We start from the raw sequence: 23,380 nt of genomic DNA, 5'->3' as shown, positions 1-23,380 counted from the left end.
AAGTAATGTAATGAAATCGAGTAAATAAACAGGAGCTTGGGGTGGATGTTTTCTTTTAATAGTATGGTCTCATCATCCAACAGTAAACAACCCAAATTTATCTAGGGCCCACAGTACAGTTACTACCACTGACTTCAACATCCACTATTAGCATTTTGTATAATGACAGACCCACATTGGTGCATGGAGAGGGGAGGCAGGCGAAGGAGTTTGGCCTAGAAAAGGATGTCTGTCTCTTTCTCTCTCAGCATGGCTTGTTATTGAATCAAATAATGATCCAATGTTCCCCCCTATCTCAGTGAAGAACTTGTTTGTTGTGAGTGAGATGAAAGCTCAGCATCAGTTGATAACTAATTTAAAAAGTACAACAGAATAGAGAGGCGTAGATAGGATCATGCCAACTGGAAAAGATATAACAAGACAAGTAAAAGTCATGCAAATATATAACAGATTAACAGACAGGTAGTAGATATTCTACATCTCTAAACGCATTATATTTACAATGTTTAGCAGACTAAGTAACACTTACAGGCACTCTGTTAGTGCTACTTATTTGAATATAACACACCAGATCCTCAACATATGGCTTGTTAGACTTTGATATTAAGCTGGAATTAAAACTAAATCCTAAACTAAATACTACAACCAGTAGCCTATTTAATTTGTCCAAAAGAGGATAAAATGGATACAGACTTAAACCAAACCATCTGTGATATCTCATATTTACCTTATAACCAATATGTATATGATGCAAGTTGTTGAGAGAACATACAATTCATCATATTACAACATGGTTTGTCCTGTTGTTGTGAGACCAACAGAGTCAAGATAAGAAGGGTGTAATTCATGTAAATTGAACGCATCTCTGTAGCCTAATCCTTGGCCACATTTGTACAATTAATGTTCAGATAATTTATGGTGCCCCTGCTGCCTCTAATAACTGCTTAGATTTGTTGTTGTGGCACTATAAGGCAGCAGCTTTTCACAAGGTCAGCAAACAATCGTAACTATATCCCTTAATTTTGCAGTTCATTGCAAAATTATTTATTGTTCATCACTGTTTAACAGTTTCTTCTATTTTAAGTTATCAAAGACAAAATCAGTAGTCAAGTTTGTGGTTCTTATTATTATTGAGTAAGTCCAAATTGAATGTTTTATTTTGCCCCCATATTTAAAGTACAATTCACAATTCAGGTAAAAAGTGACTGGCCTGGTAAGGAGAGAGAAAGATAAACTCGCAGGTGCACAGAGTAGAAGAGGGAGTCGGGGAAACAAAGCAGGAGAGGCTGTAATCCTCACAGGATGGGGGTTTCAAACCTCTGGTAAATAGTGAATTATCGCAACAATAAAAATGATGAGCCCTATATACAAGCCTTGGGAGATAAAAGGATCTGTGCATCCATGAGATGAAGAGCACAGGCTGGCTCTCGCCATGATACCAAGCGCTGCTACCACCATATAAGCAGCCAATACTACCCCCTGCTCGTACCTTTGGCAGTTTGACGGCTGGCTCGCGGTACTCTTCCTCCTCCTCGCTGTCTGAGTCGCCACTCTGCACCGAGCTCCTGGAGGCCAGCGCTAGGGAGGCCTCTCTCTGCTGCCAGTCCAGCACACAGTGCCGCACATTGCAGTAGACGTTGAATGCAGATGGGTTGCTGTGCAGCTTGATGTCCGGCACGCAGAGGGCTCCATCTAGACTCTCAGCCTGTGGAACAACAGAGAGTGAAGGTGGTCAGCAAGGTCAGCAAAACCTTTTTTTGTTAACCACAAGTATGATTTGAATTGGTGCATCGATAGGCTATTTAGCATACCACATAGCCATTTCTAAACAGCAATGTCAATTATGTATGAGTAGGCCTAATTACTGAGGGAAGCCACCCTAAGGATGGTCCTTTCTTTAAGCCTTACTATCATTTTATTTACACATCATTTTTAACATCACCAACAAGACACAATTATAACATATATGAAAAAAAAAAACAAGGCGAAAAAGTGAGTACATTTTGAGATATCTCTAAAGAGTAGGTCATTTCTGGGAAGCTTTTTAGAGCTTTCAGTCAGGACAGCAGCCACTTTTGGGGTGAACCAGAACTGAAAGTGTCACATTTTAGCTCCCATCAGTTTTCAGGTCAGGTTACCACTGCCTTATTTATAATAAGAGTGGTAAAAATGCTGCCACACAGATTGGTTGATAATTTATTAATTTTGGGTTGTGTCTTTCGATTGTTTATGAATCATGCAGCTACTTTTAGCAAAAATCCACTAGTGACACCCTGACCGCACGCCCACTGATCATTATGTTTCACATCTGGCTTTACAAGGAAAGTCACATCTGAGAAGTCCTCAGATGTGTAGGTCCTCAAATATAAACCTAAGGGGCTCTAGACAGATGTTAGCTGTTTGCCATTTTGTCTGATCACAAAATTATTGAACTACCATACCAGCTGGGAGTGTAAAACCACTGCTAAACACAGCAAGTGTTTATACAGTCTGTTCTGTCCTCATGTCTTGTCAGTAAAACAACTGTGAAATTAAATAACTCCTCATTTTGCTTTGGACTCACTTTTGTACACACTGGGCTTAGCAATTGTTTACCCATCTCAAGATGAGGTCAACACAGTTTTCATGGTTACAAAATAGCATTATTCAACATATTACATAAAAAGAGATATAAAGTTCATATATTAAAGTTTCTCCCCAAGTCAAAGGTTTTTATTTTTGTCTGAATTGAGGATCTAAGTATAGAGTGTGTAGTATGTTGTAAAGACTGAAAGAAAGAAATGAGACAAATATGTGATTTTGAGCTACATAAATAAAACTGACTTGTCATAGATAGAGAGATGTGTGAATGTTGGCCAATAAGGAACAAGCAACTGCAATACAGAAATGCTAAGATATATTTCAGGGAATACAGAAACCATGTCATCATTACATGGTTCATGGGATAGTCTAACAAGTTTAAATTTCATCTGTAAAACATCCTGTCTAAGTCAAAGTTCTTCCAACAGCCAAATGTAAGACATCCATGTAAATTTCTTTTAATATGTTAAGTGATTATTTAAAAAAAAAATACACTAATATCAGCAGACATACCACATTCATATTTTTTAAAATCCCAAATACTGATATTTAGCAATTTTCATAATTCTGTCAAAGAGTTCGATCCATCTCTACTGCTTTTTCTTGATGCTGTTTTAGAGAGGTGTTGATATAACTTAATGGTCATTTTAGAGCCTGAATATTGTGGTGCTGTTGAACTGCATTACACTAAGAGATGTTTGTAATATCGAGTCTGCCCTCAATTATATAAATGAGTTGGACAAGCCAACAGGGGAAAAGTACAATAAAATCATTACAGAAAAGCTTAAGCACTTACATCCAAATAATCATAATGATTAGAGAAACTACAGTCCACAGAGAAACTTGATAAACTAACTAATTGATAAGCTTTCCCTATCTCACCAAGCAAGGCCTTTTTAACTACAGTCCTGAGGCAACCTCTAGAGAATCGTATTGATCGATCGAGCCTCTCTTGCAGTGCTGCGCTTTTGGCATCACAATCGGGTGGGGGTGATGTCATCTATTTGGGGAGAGGGGTCATTCATTCTCAGCTCAAACCACTGGGGAGGATATTAGCTCCCCACTCATATAACAGTACAGTCTACTGCTCTCCTGCCTCGCTGCTAATGTAGCATTCATGACAGAGTGACTGTACAGCATTCACAAAGAGCACACTGCCTGGAAAGAGCACTTGAACTCAAAACATAGAAAAGCTACATAAATTCATGCAGCACGTGAGAGAATAACTGGTTTCTAGGGAGATAACAGCAAAACAAAAGGGTGGACAAAGACCAAAGTACTGAAATAGGAAGCACAGCCTTTCTGGACCATATTTACCATGAGATTCTTTGTGTTTGTCACGTATACATACAATATTTTTAGTCATGGCATGTTTTGGTTGTCTCCATTGTTTATTTTAGGTCAAATGTGATACTATTATATTGACAGTCACATTTACATATTATAAGGGAGAATCGTTGTTAAATTTGGAAAGCACAAGTTAAAGCCAAATCTGAAACACTGGAAAGGTCTCTATGTTTATTTAGATAAGAAATGCTTATAAATACAGGAATAAATTAAGATTATTTCAGTAATAAATTTTAAAACTATATAAATGGTCAGAAAAAATAATATTAATGGTCAGTTGATGTACCCATATACCCATATACGCAAGTATAAGCCCCTGTAATGTTAACATGAACTACCTATAGGGTAGAGTTCTCTGATGCAACTCTATAGTACCTTTCAACAGAGCCTCTCTGTTTGCTATACAGCCAGGTCTTTCCACCTCTATGCCTACAATTTGTTTGTGAATGTTATTTATGATTAGAGTGAACTGACTTTTGAACATAATCCTCAGTTTCAGATATGTTACACTTCTGCTGATGCAGTTCTGAAGTTACATCTCACACACAGAACACGGGGGAGCTGAAACATGGTCATTACACTGCAACCAGACACTTGTCATTAAAAGTGACACTTTCAAGCTTGATAATTATACATATATAGAAAAGCAATCCCAAGTATGCAAAGCCCAATGACCTGCTGATGCTTTGTGGTTTTCTTCTCACTTTGTAATAGCACTAACCCACAACCCAGACATGCTGCTCATCTGATGGTTTCTTTTGTGTTTCTGTCTGCACTTCACTGATGATTTAATGGCCATCTAAAAAGCTTTGGAAAAGGCCAGTGTGGAGCCCCTGACCACACTTAAGACATCATTTCAGCTTACTGGATTTATGGAAAACGAAGAAAAGAAGAATAAAAGATGTGTCCTCCAATGCCGAGGTTCGAGTGGACTGTTTGTTGAGACTGTTAAAATCATTAATAGCCTTCCAAAAACCAATGTCTTTATTCAGACTCAGTCTCTGACTGTACAAAATTCAGTCTGTCAGTGTTTCATCTCTAGTTTCCATACCCCCCATACATTCAAGTCACAGAGTCAGGCATCCATTTCTCTGAGGGATGAAGACATTAGGTTATCTCTCAGAGAAATGGATGCTCAGCTCTGTGACTCAAATGTAATGTTAATGCTACATGAGAGGCACAAACTGGGATACTAGCCCTTATATTTACCAATGTTTTTAAGATACCACTACCTTTGATAGTTACTCTATCTGTACAATTTGATTTTACTTGACTGGCCCATTTGTTTTCCATCTAACTGTCACTATGCACATCACCACCGTTCTCTGTCATATCCAATTCAGTTGATCTAGGCCTAGATTTTTGCGCATTACAGAATATGAACACACCATATTCAACTCAGTCTTCTACAAATTACATTTATATGCAGCTGCTCTGCGCGAGCAGTTAATGACAATATTCAGTTTGAATGAAGGAAGTAGTGTGACATTTATAGTGTAATAAAAAAGTAAGGACATGGAGGTCAGGGTGGTTGGCTCTGCAAATGAATACTTCCCTTTAACACTGGCCTGCCAGGCTTGATTCTCTTTACATACTCTTTACATACTAACCGTCAGTGTTCACAGATTTCTATCTTTTAATCATGACCATGCTCTTTTTCTAACTGGTTTTAGTTGCTTTTCCACACTTATTTCATTTGAATAAAAATAATAATTCAATTCAATTTTATTTATATAGCCCCGAATCACAACAAAAGTCATCTTAAGGCACTTTTCATATAGAGCAGGTATAGATAAATAAATAAAAAAATAAAAAAAGCTCTACAAAATTGGCAGTTAATGTTTTGTATTTTAAATGTACTCTAAAATGTATCTTGTTAATGCAGAATAGAAGTATAAGAATGTCATTTGTAGGAGACACTGTTGATAATCAGGGTTGCCAGAATTCAAAGAGAGACTGTACAAAAAGTAGCAAAGGTGAACCACTGCTGTCAGGTATATTTTACAGAAATAATGAGGATTATAATATTATGATATAGATTTTTGATTTTATTCTCTTAAATGTATCATTTTGTACCACTACATTTTAATTATAATTGCAGTTTTTGAAAAAGGCAAATCATTCATCTGCCTGTGCGCAAGACGTTACTTCACCCTCTTCATTAGGATGATATGTGTTTATGCTCTGTGTTTTGTTCTGATTCCACTTTCACAAGTTTATAAGCACAGAAGCAGACAAAAGAGGGAGAAGAGGCCCTTTGAAATCACACTCCTGTCTGACTACGCCAGAGTGAGAGGCGTGACAGAGCAGGAGTGAGGACAACACATACAAATACAGCATGACTGCCCGTGTAACCACCCACGTTTTTATGCCTGCCTGCCTGCCTGCCTGCCTGCCTGCCTGCCTGCCTGCCTGCCTGCCTGCCTGCCTGCCTGCCTGCCTGCCAGCCAGCCAGCCAGCCAGCCAGCCAGCCTTGCCTACCACTCAATTCTATGTTTCTAAAAAATTATATTTGATAATGTTCCAGGACATGAACTCACTGATCAAGTCAACCTGAAGAGAGCTTGACTGACGAGCCCACTCTAAGTTGAATTGCCAGACTGGAATAGTTTTGAGGTAAAAGATGACAAAGTAGTAGCGCTTATGTCCTTTTCTGCTACTATCACATTTATCTCTCTATCATCCGCCTGCAAGCTGCTGGAAAAAAATAGTGTAATAAAGTTAAATCCAAGCAGACTAACAATATTACAAACCAACCATAGAGCAGGCTGCTCTCTCACTCTCTGAGAAAAACAGCAAGGAAATGAGTCATTATAATCTGATTAATAATCTGAGTGGGTTATGTTTGTTAACATTACTTGGGGATAGACCAGTTAGCTCACTGTATGTTGTCCATGCAAAGCATATAGAGACAAAAACACAACCACATCCTCAGACACAGTTCCCTCTTTAAATGAAGGAGATGGAGGCCGGCAACTGTTGCCGTGGAGATGTGGAACACATTAGGTCGCTCGGCAACAGGCCATCCGTGCACAAGCCAGTGCCACTCCCATGTGTCTCACATTCTGCCCATATCCAACCTCTCTAGCTTCCTGGCATCTGACCAACACCACCAATGAAAATAATGATTCTGTCCAAACACCTTCAAGATTACAGATAATCTCCAGACAGCTGCAAATTAAAACTGTCAGTCATGCTTGTTAATTTTTTTAAAGCACAGTTCTTCACATAGACATTTAATTATGTTACTGAAATATTTAAAGTAGCGTGGAGGATTCTGATTAATGCACCTATTTGTGATTTAACATTGCAATGATTAAAACTGTATGGTGTCATGTATTATGTATGTATCAAGAGACATAAACAATTTAGGTAAGTTTAAAGGCAGCCACTGTAGTGTTGTCTTGTCCTTACAACCCTTCTAAACATATCTATTCATAATATTCAAATATAAATACAGAAACTGTAGCATTAAATGGAAGGTCAAGTGTAAAATTGTGCAATATTTTCTAGACAACAATGCATCTCTTACCTTTGTTCTTGATTTGACTTTTGACTTGACCTTCTGTCGCCTTTTGAGTTTCTTCTTACTCAAAGCCTTCTTTCCCCTGAAAATATGAGGTGATTACTCAGTAGTGTACTTTAATAATGGTCACAGTCAAATACACAGCATAACATTTTATCCTAACTTCAGCTTTACGGTGAAAAACTTGTGTTAATAATGGTCAACACATTCTTTTTTAAACCAGTCATAATGTTGGGTGGGGGGGGCAGGTCTTTCATTTGCATGGCAAAACTGTTACAAGCTAGAATCCAATCCAATGTTTTTGATCGTTATTACAAAAATACCAGTGTTTCTTCTATCTGCTGTTGATTGGCTGTTTTACAAGTGTGACATAATAATTCTGTACGCTTTTTTCTCAGCAAGCTTGAATGATTGTCTTTTCGTCACCATTGTTTTGTAGAGTATGTGTACTGTCAGGGATAGATTATGAAAACACAAAAGAATCCTAATTTTATTACTCAAGAAGAGTACATTAAGTAATTTCTGATAGCTTGTCATCATATAAATTTAGGTTCAAATTCTTCAGCACTTTGAGCATACAGTGACAAGATAGGCTACTCAAAATACCAGACTAAAAATCAGGCTGACTGAATCAGAGAGACAGAAATGTCTCTAATATTTACAATAGTAAGAAAATATCAACAAAGGCTTAAAATGGTTAAACTGGCCTCTAAAACTATTCACTAAAACTTCCAGGTATTTCACTAAGGCTGTATTTAACAATTATTCTTTTATTCATTTTCGCAATTGATCAATCTACTGTTATGTCCATGAAATGTGAAAACTGCCAGTTGCATTTTTCTAGAGCCCAAGGTGACATTTTGCCAAATGACAATCCAAAAGCTAAGAGGTTTACAATCTACTTCACATTAGAAAAGCTGCAACTGCAAATGTTTAAAAAATTACCTAAATAATTGTTAGATTATCAAAGTAGTTGAAGATGAATTATCTACTGCCCAAATGATTGATTGATCAACTGATCATAGCAGCTCTGTATTAGACTACCTGCATGCTAGGCACAAGCAATATATTTCACTATCAGATTAATTAGGAAAGATCTGTGTCAGATAAAGTGGTTGCTCTAATCTGAAGAAGTTGAAGCTGTTTTTTCTTGCTGCCAATTTTTACAGGTTATCTTTTTACAATTATGGAAACACTGGTGTGATGAGTATAATGTTAGACACTTCAACAGTTCACAGTTGTGTGGAAAAGTTTGGGCACCCATTGGCAATTTTTATATTTTATTGGCACAGCTTGAAACCCCCTTTTGAAGCCAGGTAAAAGTCTTTTTTTCTTTATTTAGGAATTTTCACCCTCTCTTCACGAAAGTCACTTCAAGTTCTGAGATATTTTTAGACTGCCTTGTACACACAGCATGTTTAAGATCTAAGTCGGGAGACTGTGAGGGACATTCCTAAACCCTTGTTGTAAGAGCCCGGTCTCTTTTCGGTTTCACTTTCTTGACTTGCTGCATTACATTTGGCAACGAAAATTCACAGATTTTTAGTAGAATCTATTCTTTTCTCTATCTGTGCAATGTTTTCTGTGTCACTGGCTGCCATACAAGCGCAAATCATAAGATTTCCACCCACATACTTAGTAGGGTCACAAATCTTCCAGCGCGTGCTTTAATTTTGTAAGATCATGAGATAAAGAGTAACAGTGCGTTTGATGTGCGTTTGCTGCGAGGATTTCTGCAGGGATTCCTTACACATAAATCTGCAAAACATATAATTTGCCCAGGGGTGGCGAAACTTCCTTGCACACGGCCGTGCCGGCCACTGCTTAAGGCAAGCACTGTATCTGGTGGGCTAAGAAAAACAATTCAGTTTGTGAGGGTGGATGCTGCAACGACCCAGCTACTCAGGCTACAACCTGACTGACTACAATGACGTAACTGTATTACCCGCTTATGCCAGAAAAGCAAATTAGTTCATCCACCCCAACACACCCTCACCTAAACATGCCTTATGTTTTATGACTAGTACGGTCTATTTATTAAGAATTTGGGTGCATATCTGCTCTTTATCAGCTGCATTTCTCATGGGAAATACAACTCTTGATTTACGTTAAGATGACCAGGGGAAGGGCTGATGCTTCTCAACGTTCGTTAACGTTTGCTAGCTTTCGCAACAGTGACGCCGTTGGGCCTATATACACACAGCTCATCGCTTTAAATCACATAAAATGAGTAGTTAGGTGATGTACACTGTCGTGACAACCCTAGAAATTTGTGTTTAAAATGTTCTACAAACAAAATAAAGCAGTGCACAAGAAGTACGTTTGTTTACGTTTAGCAGGGTAGCAGCTATTTACTCAAAACAAACTGACAAACTGCTGTCATGACAGTTAGCCAGCTAGCTTGCTCTGAGAACAAGCCGATATAAGTGCACTTTTCGGGTCCATGTGCCTTTATTGCAATAGTAATGTGTCAGTGTTTGGCTAAATCACAATGTCCACAGCACCCGGAGTGCAAATCCCCCGCGCAAGGGTGAAGTAACGTAACATTAGCTTAGCTGACACGGATAAGCTAGGGAAGTCAAAGCCAAAATGCTACCTAGCAAGCTGACTCCCATTGTAGGTTGCACCCAAATTATTGAGCTCCTGAGGTGTTGTTTGTAGTTGAAACAATGTCTAATGTGACAAAGGTCCGAGTGCCTCATTAACCATGATTATCTATTAACTTATGCGCTGCTGATGTTACCCGACGCACCGCTGAGCAAGGGTTAATGTTAGCTTACGGTCGTTAGCTCAGTTAGCACCACAAATGACAGACTGGCTTCCTAGATATATCTATTTTTCACGTTAACTACTCACCTTCCTTGATTTATCCCTTGCTCTTTATCGTTGATTGCGGTGGTATAAATCCGCCTGTATCTCTCCGCCAGAGCTCGTCCTGAGAGTAAAAGCTGGTACCGAGTCCGACAATCCGACTGGGCTCCGGGGGTCGGACAAGAACCCATACCCGAACCAATGGTGGAGAGATCGGCTCCTGCTCCAGAAATGACCCTGACACCCAGCCCCATCGACGGTGATGAGGAGGATAGAATCCCACCACCGGCGGCCGCTGCCGCAGCAGCACACATCATCGTTTTGGAGAACAATGCATATATCACTCAAAAGATATCACAGCTAGATGATATCTAGCCATCAGATGCAATCCTCTTGACATTAAATCCTCCACATGTCACATAATTTGCCCATTCCAAGTTGCAGAAATACCACAATTAGCATCCACGGTCCACGGTTAATATAAGCGCAAATTGTAGCCAATCTGGTGGTGCAACTACGGTCTGTCTTCCGATCCGGCCAAAGCGTCAACACGGTGCTTGTCGCCTGAAAATATATTTTCTCAAGCCATAGCAGATTTTTTTTTTTTTGTAAAATCGCAGAAACGTCAACATTCATTCCCAAATACCGCCTTGTCGTATTTCGGTTTTTATTCGTTCCTTGAATATTTCTTGACCCCGGAGAGGCAGCACCCTCAGTTGGGCTGCCATCTTAGCTCCATCATCCCTCCCCTCCCAGGCAGAGTCTTGCGTCGCTAGCATGCCGGGATATATTCATACGACCAAACCGAGCGATGCTACCATTGAGTTGTTTGAACAATGACCTCCCTGTATATAGCTATAATGATGTGTAATTAATTTTTAAAAACATAAATCGACATTCCTGGGGGTGAAAGATAGCATAACAGACAGAAGATACAACCACATGGGCTGTTTTGCACATTCTGCACAGCTGCAATCTGGACATTTAATTTGGGTCCATCCATTGCCCCTCCCAACCTCCCAAATTGATCTAAAATTGGCACATTGTGATACTTTGATAAGCGATTAAATTTTGATGCCCACAAAAAACACTGAAGCTCTGGTGTGTTCTTTCCAAAACAATGTTGCATTATGTTAAGGCTGCTTTAATTTCTTCTCTGCTACTATCAGTTACAATCCATTTACTACTGTTCCAGTGGTAGGCGCTGCCTGGGATAATGCTCAATATTTCTTCCTCCAGTGACCTCTGAGTGACTGACATCTTGCCCTTTGGTCTCAGACGTGCTTTCTTAAACAGCTCAATAGTTTGCACAAGGATTGCAGCCACCCTTTGATTACATCTCTGTAGTGATACAGTGGTCTTCTTCACTAAGCAGGCTCTAGCCAAGGCCTACAGAGCCCTATTTAGTTACTGCAAATGATGCACCTTTTTGTGAATATAGATGATGTGGTTCACACTCAGCGAGAGAAAAAAATGCATATATTTTCATTTTCCTAATGATGGGGATGAGACAAGGGTGCAGAGAGGGCATAAATACTGCAAGGGGGGAAGTTGTGCTTTTGGGTAACATCAGTCATAATGGCAGCGACGGCCTAAACACAGTGCAAAGTAAAGGTGGGCACAGAAAACAGGTGCAGATTTCACAGAAATGTACATGTCACTTACACAGGTACTGCATGTCTGACTGAGTCTTTGTCTGAATATGTAAGTACATTTTCCAAATGCTTTATTCTACCGGATCTCCCTACTGACATTTTTTTTTTTAAAGGTGGTATAAATGTATGTACGTGTGGATGCACATGTATATTTATTGAAAGAGGGGGAGAGAGAGATTTACACAGGCCCTAGTGGTGCTTTATTGGCTGCAAGGCATTGCAGTAGCCCAATGACAAGAGAGGGGTCGGTCTACAGTCTCTTCTCATAGCAACCCAGGAAGTATTCAGAGATTATCATGCGCAGTATCAGAGCACCAGCACGTATCAATCATGACAACTGACTCTTAACTGAAGAATTTATGAACATAAAACTGAGGGATTGTGCTATTAGGGTTTCAGAGTGAAATATCATAACTGAAAAGGAGCTTAATTGAAGTGTTTTGTAACGATCTGTTGTAAAAGCACTATACCATATATATGGATCACAAACTGCTGACATTAATTTTCCCTCCCTCTCTCAGTGGTCTTTAGGCAGAGGTTTATAAAAAAAAAAAAATAGAATCATTTGGTGCTGAATTGTGTAACGTGAAGACGCAGCCACATTCAGAGGCTGCTCACTTAACCCCTGATTGTCCCAGCTCTGTCCGGGTACAGGATGAACGCAGGGAGGAGGGGCAGGATATCTAGGCCAAGATGATGCCACTGGTCCGGCAGCTAATGTGAGCTGAACTGGCAGAGATGGAATCCAGTTGCCATAAACACATCTAGGGACCTGGGACCAGTATAAAAGTCTAGATAGGCTGTTGGACTGATATGAAAGTGTGTCATTAGTTGTCATGCCATGATAGATCTTAATGTGTTTCAGTTGAATGAAGTCATACTCGTGACTGTCTCTTTCAGCTACCAGAATAGAACAGGTTCCACTAATTTCTGCTTCTTTGACTAGATGAGAGTAGATCATCAGGACATCTTTAAGTGACTTGTTGTATATGTATATGTATATGTATATATATATGTATTTATCTATATAGAGTGGCACAACCAGTATTGTCATTTCCACTGTCACAGCTCTAGCACCACCCAGTGTCGATGATTCCCACTTGGATTTATACAGCCACACAGTAAAGACAGCAAGAGATTACTGCTAATTATATTTCTAATTAATAAATGAATGACAGTAATACCAAAATGCTGCATGTGGGGTTGCTGAGCATGTTTCTGCCTGAGTTAAAATGGTTGAATTGTGTTTCCTTTTAAATGTGATATTAGGCCATGTTTGTTCATACTGAAATGTTTTTCTATTAAAAAAATGTGCCAGGGCTTCTTGACATTAAGCCCAGTAGTTTGGATTCCTGTTTGGATTGTGCATTCCTCTCGTGCCGTCAACATGACAAGGAGGGGTTCGCCTATCTTTATCATGCTGTCACACCCTGCCATGCTATGTACCTTTCATACCTTTGATCACCCAAAACACGACACTCCCAGCAATAAAGTTCACAGTGACCAAAAAAAAAGTCATTGACTGTCATTTAAGTTTTATCTGCCTTGCTGATGATTTAGACGTCTGTGTATCACTGAAACTTTTATAACCCTATGACACTCATGAGGTAACTCAGGCACCCGTCTTTGGATGGCACTGTCAGTGGCTTGGTCTCAATCTGTGTAATTACTCATCATGCAAGGTTGAGGATGTGGTGAAACCTGCTAAGGCGTCACTAGACAATGGTGTGTTGTGTGCCCTTCTTGTTTCCTGCGTTTTATATATAAATGTAGGTACTCACCTCAGATATTATGACATTTATCGAGCTGCGGTAAAACCTGTAACCTCAGAGTTAAAATCAGGGTGAAAGCATTTTGTCTTCCAGTACTTTTATTAGCATATACGTATAAAGTAAAGTTCACCGTCAGCCAGGCACTGTATTAAAAGGTTATGCAGGGTAATTCTTTGGAAGTGGCAAGTCAGTCAAATATCTCGACTAAATATCATTATACATCATAGTTTTACATGCATTATGTCGCAGTGAATATGGACAAAATGTTTCAAAAGTTATATTCCACCAAGTTCAAGGGTATAGGAGGTAAGAGAAGCAAGAGAATCCCACACCCACTTTACAGTTCTACTTCCTCGACACCTAAGTTGAATTGCAGGTCCTTCAGCACTCCACCCAAGCTTTTTTTCAGCTCACAAACAGAGAGCAGAACAATCACTAAGGCATAAACGGTGATGATGGATAGTGAAAAATTTTGAGAGAGACGGAGAGAGAGAGTTTTTTTTTTTTTTTTTTGGTTACATGAAGCCACACCCTTGGGTGGCTGTGGAATCTCCTCCTTTGACGTTAAAGCAGGTGTGATAGGGGTGTGATCGCAGACTGCAGAGTGACAGGTGTTGGGATCTGAACTATAGTGGGAGCTTACTCTGTCTGTTCAGCGAGTGCCAGAGCTTTCTGTGGAGGTACGTACCCAGTCTCTTTCTGAATCCTTCGTCAGTTTCTAGTTTCTTTTACTATTATTTGTATACTGATAATAACACAGACTTGGATGAAAATGCACCTAAAGAGATGTGAATGATTTTATGCATGGAACTGAGTGTTTTTCACTGAGGTGTGATGGGTCCTGAAAAAAACATCTGGTGAAACATATGGTGTGTGAGGATCATGTAATAATGCAACCGTGACTGTAGTGGCTTTATTACAGAATGTAGTGACTTTATTAAAAGTATGGAAATGCGTGTCTTATTGATACATTGATACTAGACACAGGGATATGACAGATACTCAAGTTCAAGCTTGCTGTTGCTTATGTATGAACCTCATAACTGTTGTAGAGTTCTTACGGAGCATAGCAAACATAAAAAATTAGCATATTTAAAGCACTAGCTTGTGCAGTTCAACAGCATTTTCTATCTTGAAAAAGTTTTCAGTTGCCAAACTACATTAAAATCTACCATGCAAAATCATATATTCAGAAAATATTTCAAGGACATATTTCAGAATTGGAGAGCGCTTTTTAATTATTAAGATTTTTTCTTATAAAGTTTGCTGAATTTGTCTTAAAATTCTCTACAGTTTATCTTTGAGAATGAATGTCCATCAATCTCAATAATTCAGAAAGCCTCGAGACAAGTTCTGTTTCAGCTCTACTCAGGACATCTGTTACATAGGCCTGTCACACACATTACAACAAGAAATACAAAACTACCTCACATAAGCCAAAATAGTATAGACAAACCTGGCCCTAAACACTTTGTTTTTGGACAAATAAAAGCTGTCAGATAGTAGATTGTGTGCCTGATAACTGGTCAAATGTTGAACTGACAGTAATAACTTCCTAGACAAGTGTAGATGTTTGCCCTCGGGCTCCTGCTATGAAAGCATTTGTGCTGGGGTGCGTACATAGTCGAAAGGGCACAATCTTTATCATCAATAGTTAATGGCATGTTACTGGTACGCCCCTCTGTTTTGCTGACAAAGGTGTGTTTGGAGAAGGCGTGCTAAGGAGGGTGGGTGTGTCCTCATGTGGGTTCAGATCAAGACAAACCAGTTTAGGGCTTAATCAGTGAGTCTGGGGTTGAGCAGAACTTACGTTGATATATGCACTGCAGGCACAGTGACAACCCAGCATGATGTTCACAAAACCAACCTGATGAAAATGTGAGTTGAGTTTAAATGTACTCTGATCTCAGGTTAAACTTCAACACTGAAGACATTTTATATGACAAGTTGCAGCTCACAGTGCCACCTACTGGCAAGTATACTATAGTTCCATTATGTGATGAATCTCCTTGTTCTCTTACAGGTGAAGTTACAAAATGAGTTGGTTTTCATCCCAGACTCGTAAGTATTGCAAATTATCAAATGTTAAAAAAATACTAAAAAGACTAACATTCCGTGTAGTTTTGTTACTTTAGAGGCAAAATTCAAGAATAAAATTTATGTGTCATATGAATAATTCTTATATTAGTCTATATGTATTTATATAATTTTTCTATCTTTGGGATTTTTCACTTTGATGTCTGATTCTTCTTTTATTCTAACCATTATAATTTAGTACACGCTAGTCTTTTGGCACAGCTTTAAGAGTATGGCTCCCTGCATTTCACTGCACATAATGTTTGAGTATGTGACAGATCTTTTAATAAATCAATCAGTCATACTGAGACTAATGCACACAAGAAGAAGAGCAGAGACAAAAGTTAGACAAAGAAATGTTCAGGATTGAAATTCAAGGACAAAATATAAATACACAAAATCTAAGATTTATAATGCAAAGATTTATATTTGCCCAGTGTGCAGGTAGGTTATACAATTTTAATTATATAAAAATGTTTTTAGAAGTACTCTGGAAACTGCTTGCCATCACATTTGGTCAGTTATTCTATGTCAGTGTAAATTTTGTCAGCTGGAGACACTCATATTTTCCTTGTCTTGTGTTTGCAGGCAAGAGCACCAGCTCCAGCCAGGTGATCGATGACACCACAAGGAAGTCAGGCCTTCTGAAAGACAACAGCTGGATCAAAAAACCTGATGATGAGGATGAAGCTGTCGAGTAAGTACTCATCATCTTTTCCACATGGATAAATTGACTAATACACACACAGGCATCTAGCTAGGGAATGGTAAAACCACAGGGTGTGACTTGTGGTTCATATCTAAGTCTACATCTTTTTTTTTTAAAGCCTCCTGTTACATCCCTTTTACAAGTTACAGTGGTGAGTCATAGAGCAAGTGAATTCATTTCTTATCCTTTTTTCTTCTTTTAGCCAAGACCCAAACTTTGGCAGATCTGTTCTGAGCCGGTACAAGTCCAATGAAACTCTTGTGAGGTAAAACAAGTATTTCAACTTTTCCTCAAATAAAGGACAAAATAATGGAAAGCTGTTATTATATGCAGGGCTGCCCCTAGCCAAATTGGGGCTCTAAGCGAGTTTTAGTTATGGTCACTGGTGACACTACGGCGCATATAATTGTGCCACTGCCAAATATGCACAAAAAATGAGGCCCCCATTGCATCACGAGGCCCTACACACTGTGCCTGTTCTGCATTTAGGGAGGGGCAGCCCTGGTTATATGGGTGTAATGTAGATGATAATTTGAGTCATCAATCCTTTTTATTTAATCTTATTTATTGTATTTTGCTTATAGTCCAGAGGGTGAGGAAACAAAAACCACCAAAACCACAAGCTCATCTGTGCAAGCTCTCACCAAGAGGTATCATTTATATAAACATACTGATATTTTTTCCCAATACTAATTTCTTTGATTATTTTTATACATCATATAAGCAGATTAGATAGATAGATAAGACGGTCAATTCTGATTTCTCTCATTGTAGATTTGGTGGAAGTCAGGATGAGCTGAAGACCAGGTAGGTGCAGCATGCAAGCAGTATTAGATGATGATTTGATTTTCAGTCATTTTAACCAGAACTGTAGGTTAATAATGCCTCTCTTCTTCTGGCAGCACCCTCCCCTCCACATCCTCCTACACCAGAAGGTACCTTTTCATAGTAACACAAATAATAGTGTGATATCTAGAACTTGTTTTCAGGAAATCATCTGAACAGTAATGTGTAACTCTGTTTTTACCATGTTGCTACAGCACAACCACATCCAAGACTACTGTTACAGAGGAGCCAAAGACAAGGTACGCAACAGATACTTCAAACCAACAAGGAAACATGGTACGCGGAAGCATTTTTTAAACTTTTGTCTCAAAAATACTCTGCCTTCAGCACCACAACCACTACAATCATCAAGGACGGCAACAAAACCACTGAGACCACCATCACCACCAGCCAGAGTGTTAGGTAATAATACTTAAGCACTGATATGTATCCCTTTATTGAACATTGAGTCCAGATCAGATTAATGTTAAATGGTATTTTGTTGTTGTTATTGTTGTTTTTTTTTTTGCAGATCTCCTGTGACTAAAACTCCCACCAAGACTGAAACATTCACTGAGCGGGTCAAGTCTTCAAGCAGAGAGTAAAAATATATTGCTATAAATTTTTAGTTTTTTTTTCCTAAAATAAAAGTGCCAGTGAAACATCTTAAAAAATAGGACATTACAAAAACAAACACCTGCATTCGAGTACCCTGCAAGAGTTATATATAACATTATAAGGCTGTTCATACTGATGCACGTAAATGAATTTACCTATTTTCCATCCCTTGCGAACAAATGTACTGTGGCAGGAGTCTATTGCAATGGGGGGAAAAAAGAATTCACCACTACATGCTGATTTTATGAGCACACTGTACTGTTACAGTGCTGGAAAAGAGACTTTAATAATCATATAATGCTCTTTATAGATCTCTTGGTGTGTTTGAATGAAGGGCTGATTAACATCTTTTCACACAGGCCACAATACTCAGCCTACTCCCCCACCAGAACGACCAAAGTGACTGAGAAAACTGTCACCAGCAAGGAAGTAAGATATTTCCAGACTACTGAAAAGCTATTATTGAATAAGAGTATAATTTTAATCTATACAATACCCACAATTTAATCTGTCTTTGTTATATCTCTGTACAGTGCGGAAGACAAACTTTACGACACACTCATCCCCTCGCCCATCAAGGATGATCTCTCACCTACGGACAGGTGATACTTTTATGCATTGAGTAGATAATTAATTATGCTGATCATGACGCCAGGCAGTTGGTAATTATGTACTGTACTAAGATATATTTTCTTCTCTACAGCAAAACAACTGTCTCCACAACTGAGACTGTGATAGTGAAAAGCAGCACTGACATTGAGTGAGTTTCATCCTGTAGCCAAGCCAGTCAGATAAATGTATTCTTTGTACTGACATTTTCATCGTCAACAAATTAAATCAAAATAAGAACCAACAATGAATTGTTCCTACTAACGAGTCAGTGTGTCAAAGCCTAACATATCTTATTCCTCTGTGTCCAAAAACTATTAAGAACACATCAGTGAGCCAAGATTCTCCATTACAGTATTGTAATACAGTATCCCTGAGGCCTTACACAGGGGCTTCAGTCATTCCACCTTAAAAGGCATGGTGCCACCCTCAGTGTGTTCCTGTGCTTTACAGCCACGGAGCCAGGATTGCAATGGAGAGATTTAATAATTACCTTTTAAAGGTATATTATCCTACCAGTATAGTTTTTTTAACATCAAAGTGAGAGTATTCCTCTAAGAAAGGAAATGTTTTAATTGATAAGCAATAAAATGTGATGTATGATGGATCTATGATGGAGTGGCACAGTGGTTAAGAAGAAAAAATTGTGAACAAATCATCAAATCATCTGAACCCTGATTGACCAAAGCTCACTATACTATCTACTGACAAAGAAATTTACCTTTTGTTGTAATTATTTCTCTGCAGTGCTGAGGACAAACTCTATGATACACTCATTCCCAAGTCCATCAAAGATGATGTCACAGAAAGGTAATGTTTGCAGTCACTAATAAAACCTGCAAAGTGGTCTTAAACTCATCTGCAACACAAGTTCCCTATGTTTAGCTTTTACAGACAACATATATAACCTTTTAATTGGTGGATTATGACTCACTATAACATAATTGTGATTAGTGTTGACAAATGACTGTAGATTAATAAGCACTCTTAATGTCCTTATAGCTCCATGCTAATTAGGGGGACTTAAAGTAAAGTTACCGTCTTATATAATACTCAGTGATTATTATCAGTTCATAATGTAATGAGTAATATTTTCTTCATTACAGCAGGACTGTCACTAGCACTGAGACTGTGACAGTGAGAAGCAGCACTAATGGGTGAGTTACCGCAGGATGACTTATACACAATGACACTGACATTAAATACCAGGCAGAAAGATTTTTAAAGATATATTTTCTCTCTTTTTTTTCAGAGATGATTTTACAACTAAAACCACAAAAGGAACTTCCTCTAAGTAAGATAAACCTTTATCAACCGTTTTTCCAATAAATATGTTCTCAAAATATAAGGATTGAACTGATAATTACTATGTATTTATAATATTGTTCTTACAGGGCCGAGGATGACTTGTACGACACCCTCCTGCCAAAAGCCATTACATCTAATTTGTCTTCTCCTGCCAGGTGAGATGTCTCAGTGAATAACTTTTAACAACACCAACAACCATATAATTATCCTGTCAGTGACACGAGACATTGTCATCATTGTCACAGCAGTTCAAGCGTCACAAAGATAGAGACTGTCACAGTGGAGAGCAGCAGGGGGTGAGTTCTGGAAATGAATGGCTAAGAATGTGCTGGTGCTTTGTATGTGCAGTATATTTATCACATTTTCTCCTGACATTTGCTTTTTTTTTTTCTTTTTTTTTTTGCCATTTAGAGGAGAAAGTCCAACTCTGTCATCACCATCTTCCACTCGCAGAATCTCCAGGTAAAAACATGTTGACAGTGCAATGAGTCAAAGAGTTGAAATATTAAACGCTAGCTACTTTGTTATTTACATAAGAAGTTCCATTTAATCAAGAGCATCTTTTCAGTTGATGTCTAATTTACGATGACTCAAATAAAATATTTCTAAAAAGTTCATGTGAATAGGTTACTTTAATGAGTTTGGCTTTAAAGAGTTTAGGTTTCAAACAAAAACTAGCAAACAACTTTTATTTTATGAAGAATCTTCTTATCTCCTTAGTTTTACCAACAAATGTACTATGTGCCTATTTCCATCCTATATTTTTGAAGGGCAAATATAACTTGTGATATGTAAAACAAACCAAAAGAAAAAGCAAAAAAACTGTGGTTGTCATCACATTGAGTTGTATTACCTAAATTCTAACATAAACTCAATGGACAAAGCATTAAATCCAGCTCATTCCTATGCCTCTTTGACACAGTTACAGTTCATACACTGAGGATATTCCCTCCACCCGCACCACTTCTTACACCATCAGTACCAAGCCCAGGTAATCATTTTACCACTATGACTATCTCTTACACTCATAAACACACATCAGATGAAAATATGGCTGCAGACTTTTCATAATTTTTTTGCTAATCTGCTCTATGTTTGCATACACAGTGACGACTACAGCAGTGACCGTAAAACCTACTCTTACTCCAGACCAGACTCCAGGTAGGAAGCACAGAAATCAAATACCTTACATAATAATTTCCCTTTCATTCTCTTTGAGTACAGTGAGTAAGAAATATTCCTCCCCTAAATCTTCACATGGGATCTGTGGTTCTTCTTTGTATAGCTATGAGTACAGCAGCATCATCCAGTCCCACTGTCTACACCTCATCATCATACAGGAGCAGCAGGTATTACATGATCTTTAATATGACTGGTTTGATTATATAAGGGTAAAGCAAGACTCCAGCTGACAACTGTAACTCTCACAGCAGGTCAGATGACACTCTGGGAGATCCAGTCTACTCTAGATCCTCCACAAAGAGTCTGTATACATCTTCTGAGAGGTAGGAAAAGTGCAGCGACAGTCCTCGACCTTGGAAACAGTAGTTTTGCAAGAAAAAAGAAAGAGAAAAACAAGACTATAACACATCTGCATGTTGACGCGCTCAGATGTTGAGTGTGTTAGCATGGTAGCATTTGCTAATGAGTACAAAACACGACTTACACCCCAGGCTGATGGCAGTGCCATTAGTTTTGCATTTGGTCATGAACTGAAGTTTTGGCCAAACTGACATTTTGAGCTGAAGATGGCGTTGCTTGAAAATTTAACTTAAGTTATTGTAATTAATTCTGAAGCGGGCAGTGAAAGGCTATGAATAAACCAAACTTAATGGAATTCCAGCCATTCCTGCTAATGGAAAAGTCAGGTGATTGCCAAAGTCAGATTCCTCATTTGGGAGCCATGAATGTACTAAATTTTGTACCAGTCCATCCAATAGTTGTTGAGATATTTGAGTCTGGACCAAATTGGTGTACTGACCAACCAACAGACAAACTAATCTTGGTTCAGGGTCAGCTAATTAGATTTTTCCAAGCATTTTCAACCCACATCTAGTATGGTACATGGGCTTTTGTTTTGCCAAACTGTTGTTTCTAAGGTCAAGAATGAAGTAAGAGTATATGTTAGTATGTTGTAAAACACTTAATCAACCTGTGCCCCATGCAGGACAGTGCTTGAAAAGGACCTGTGCACCTACTGCCGTAAGCCCTTCACTGCTGATGCCAAGATGGTCCTGGATGACTTGAAGATCAACTGCCACGCTTCCTGCTTCAAAGTGAGCAGATTAGTTTTATCTCTTCTGACCTAGAGTGTCAGCAACAAGCAGTGGTGAAAGTAAAGTATTTAGCCACTTTACTTGGGTAAAAGTCACAATACGACGGTATAAAAATACCCTACTATGAGTAAAAGTCCTGCAGTCAAAATATTACAGAAGTAAAACCATACACACACACACACTATCAGAAAAGCTGCCGTAATTGAAAACATTTGAGTAGGTGTCCAGAGTCTTTAACTTGCAATTGTAAATATAATATCATCTGCATAGCATAGAAACACTTCAGTAAAGTACAAGTACCTTGAAACTGCATTTAGTTACATTCTGCCACTAGGAACAAGATGTTATGAGGAACTGTGCAGCTGACTCAGCATGTATCTCTATCTTCATGTGAGTGTTTGTTTGTGTTTTGAACAGTGTGAGGTGTGTAACAACACTCTGGGTCATCTGAGAGCCGGGGACACCATGTGGGTTCACAGACGCATGGTGTACTGTGAGAACTGCTTTGAGAGCACCAGAGGTAATTCTTTTCCTATATGAATGTCAGAGTCCAATGAATAAATGTTGAAATGTATTTGTTTATTTGGTTTGCTGAAACATTATGAAAACGCATTTGATTTAACAGGCAGTATCTCTTTTCCCTCCCCACAGAAAAATGGCGACGCTGAGTTTCTCCCAAGCCCTCAGTGGAGATCTAGCACATGTGATTGAAGATGTAATGAATTACTGTTTATCAGCTTTATTTTGGGTGAGACTGGTTCACCTGTGCTTTAGTTTTCACAGGCTGACAGATCTTAATCTGGGTGTTTTGGCAAATGACAGTTACTATTATGGATATAACTTTTTAATAACATGCACACACTATTGCAGCTAGTTGTAACTGTGTTGTTGACACTGTAATATTTCTATCTCTGTATCTACTCTTCCGTAAGTTTAAGATAGTATTTCTGATATTCTCTTACATCTGCTGCCTTTAGGGTGACTCATATGTGTAAACACGATAAGAGATATTGCGATATTTAGGGCCGGGGGCTTTTTCTGTGTGCAATAAAGGCAATCAATGCATCTTTAAGCAAAAAAATAATAAAATGTGTCACTGTCTTTTGGTGTATGGATGCCCTGTTCCTTAGTTCTTATCAATTTTTACTCTTTAATTACTATGTTTTAAAAATAGCATTCACAGTTCCGAGGTGTATTTCTCTACACAATACAGTAAGATTTTTCTCATAAATGTATGATCATTTTTCATTTAATAGAACAAAATGAAG

The 23,380-nt window shown here is 38.5% G+C and overlaps 2 protein-coding genes across 2 annotated transcripts in view; one reads left to right on the top strand and one right to left on the bottom strand.

Annotated features, from left to right (window-relative positions):
• Positions 1 to 11,042, bottom strand: part of mycbp2 (MYC binding protein 2) — a 57,821-nt gene extending 46,779 nt beyond the window's left edge. Inside the window, 3 exon segments of the mRNA XM_018702638.2 lie at positions 1,490 to 1,705; positions 7,460 to 7,535; positions 10,310 to 11,042. Coding sequence (XP_018558154.1) covers positions 1,490 to 1,705; positions 7,460 to 7,535; positions 10,310 to 10,581 — 564 coding nt within the window. The 5' untranslated portion in view covers positions 10,582 to 11,042.
• A 3,085-nt stretch (positions 11,043 to 14,127) lies between these two features.
• On the top strand, positions 14,128 to 23,213 carry scel (sciellin). Its single transcript, XM_051072233.1, is given in 27 exon segments — positions 14,128 to 14,371; positions 15,715 to 15,752; positions 16,356 to 16,464; positions 16,679 to 16,741; positions 17,061 to 17,126; positions 17,251 to 17,283; positions 17,379 to 17,411; positions 17,517 to 17,561; positions 17,650 to 17,724; positions 17,834 to 17,902; positions 18,279 to 18,347; positions 18,453 to 18,521; positions 18,623 to 18,679; positions 19,276 to 19,338; positions 19,635 to 19,685; positions 19,781 to 19,822; positions 19,923 to 19,991; positions 20,082 to 20,132; positions 20,248 to 20,298; positions 20,759 to 20,827; positions 20,944 to 20,997; positions 21,122 to 21,140; positions 21,142 to 21,185; positions 21,234 to 21,341; positions 22,004 to 22,112; positions 22,530 to 22,632; positions 22,764 to 23,213. Coding segments are annotated over 26 exon segments (1,563 nt in total). The 5' UTR covers positions 14,128 to 14,371; positions 15,715 to 15,727; the 3' UTR covers positions 22,781 to 23,213.
• Positions 23,214 to 23,380: the final 167 nt, after the last annotated feature.

Source organism: Lates calcarifer, linkage group LG1 (genome assembly GCF_001640805.2).
Source record: "Lates calcarifer isolate ASB-BC8 linkage group LG1, TLL_Latcal_v3, whole genome shotgun sequence".
Taxonomy (NCBI): Eukaryota; Metazoa; Chordata; class Actinopteri; family Centropomidae; genus Lates; species Lates calcarifer.
This window is presented reverse-complemented; position numbering and strand designations above follow the sequence as displayed.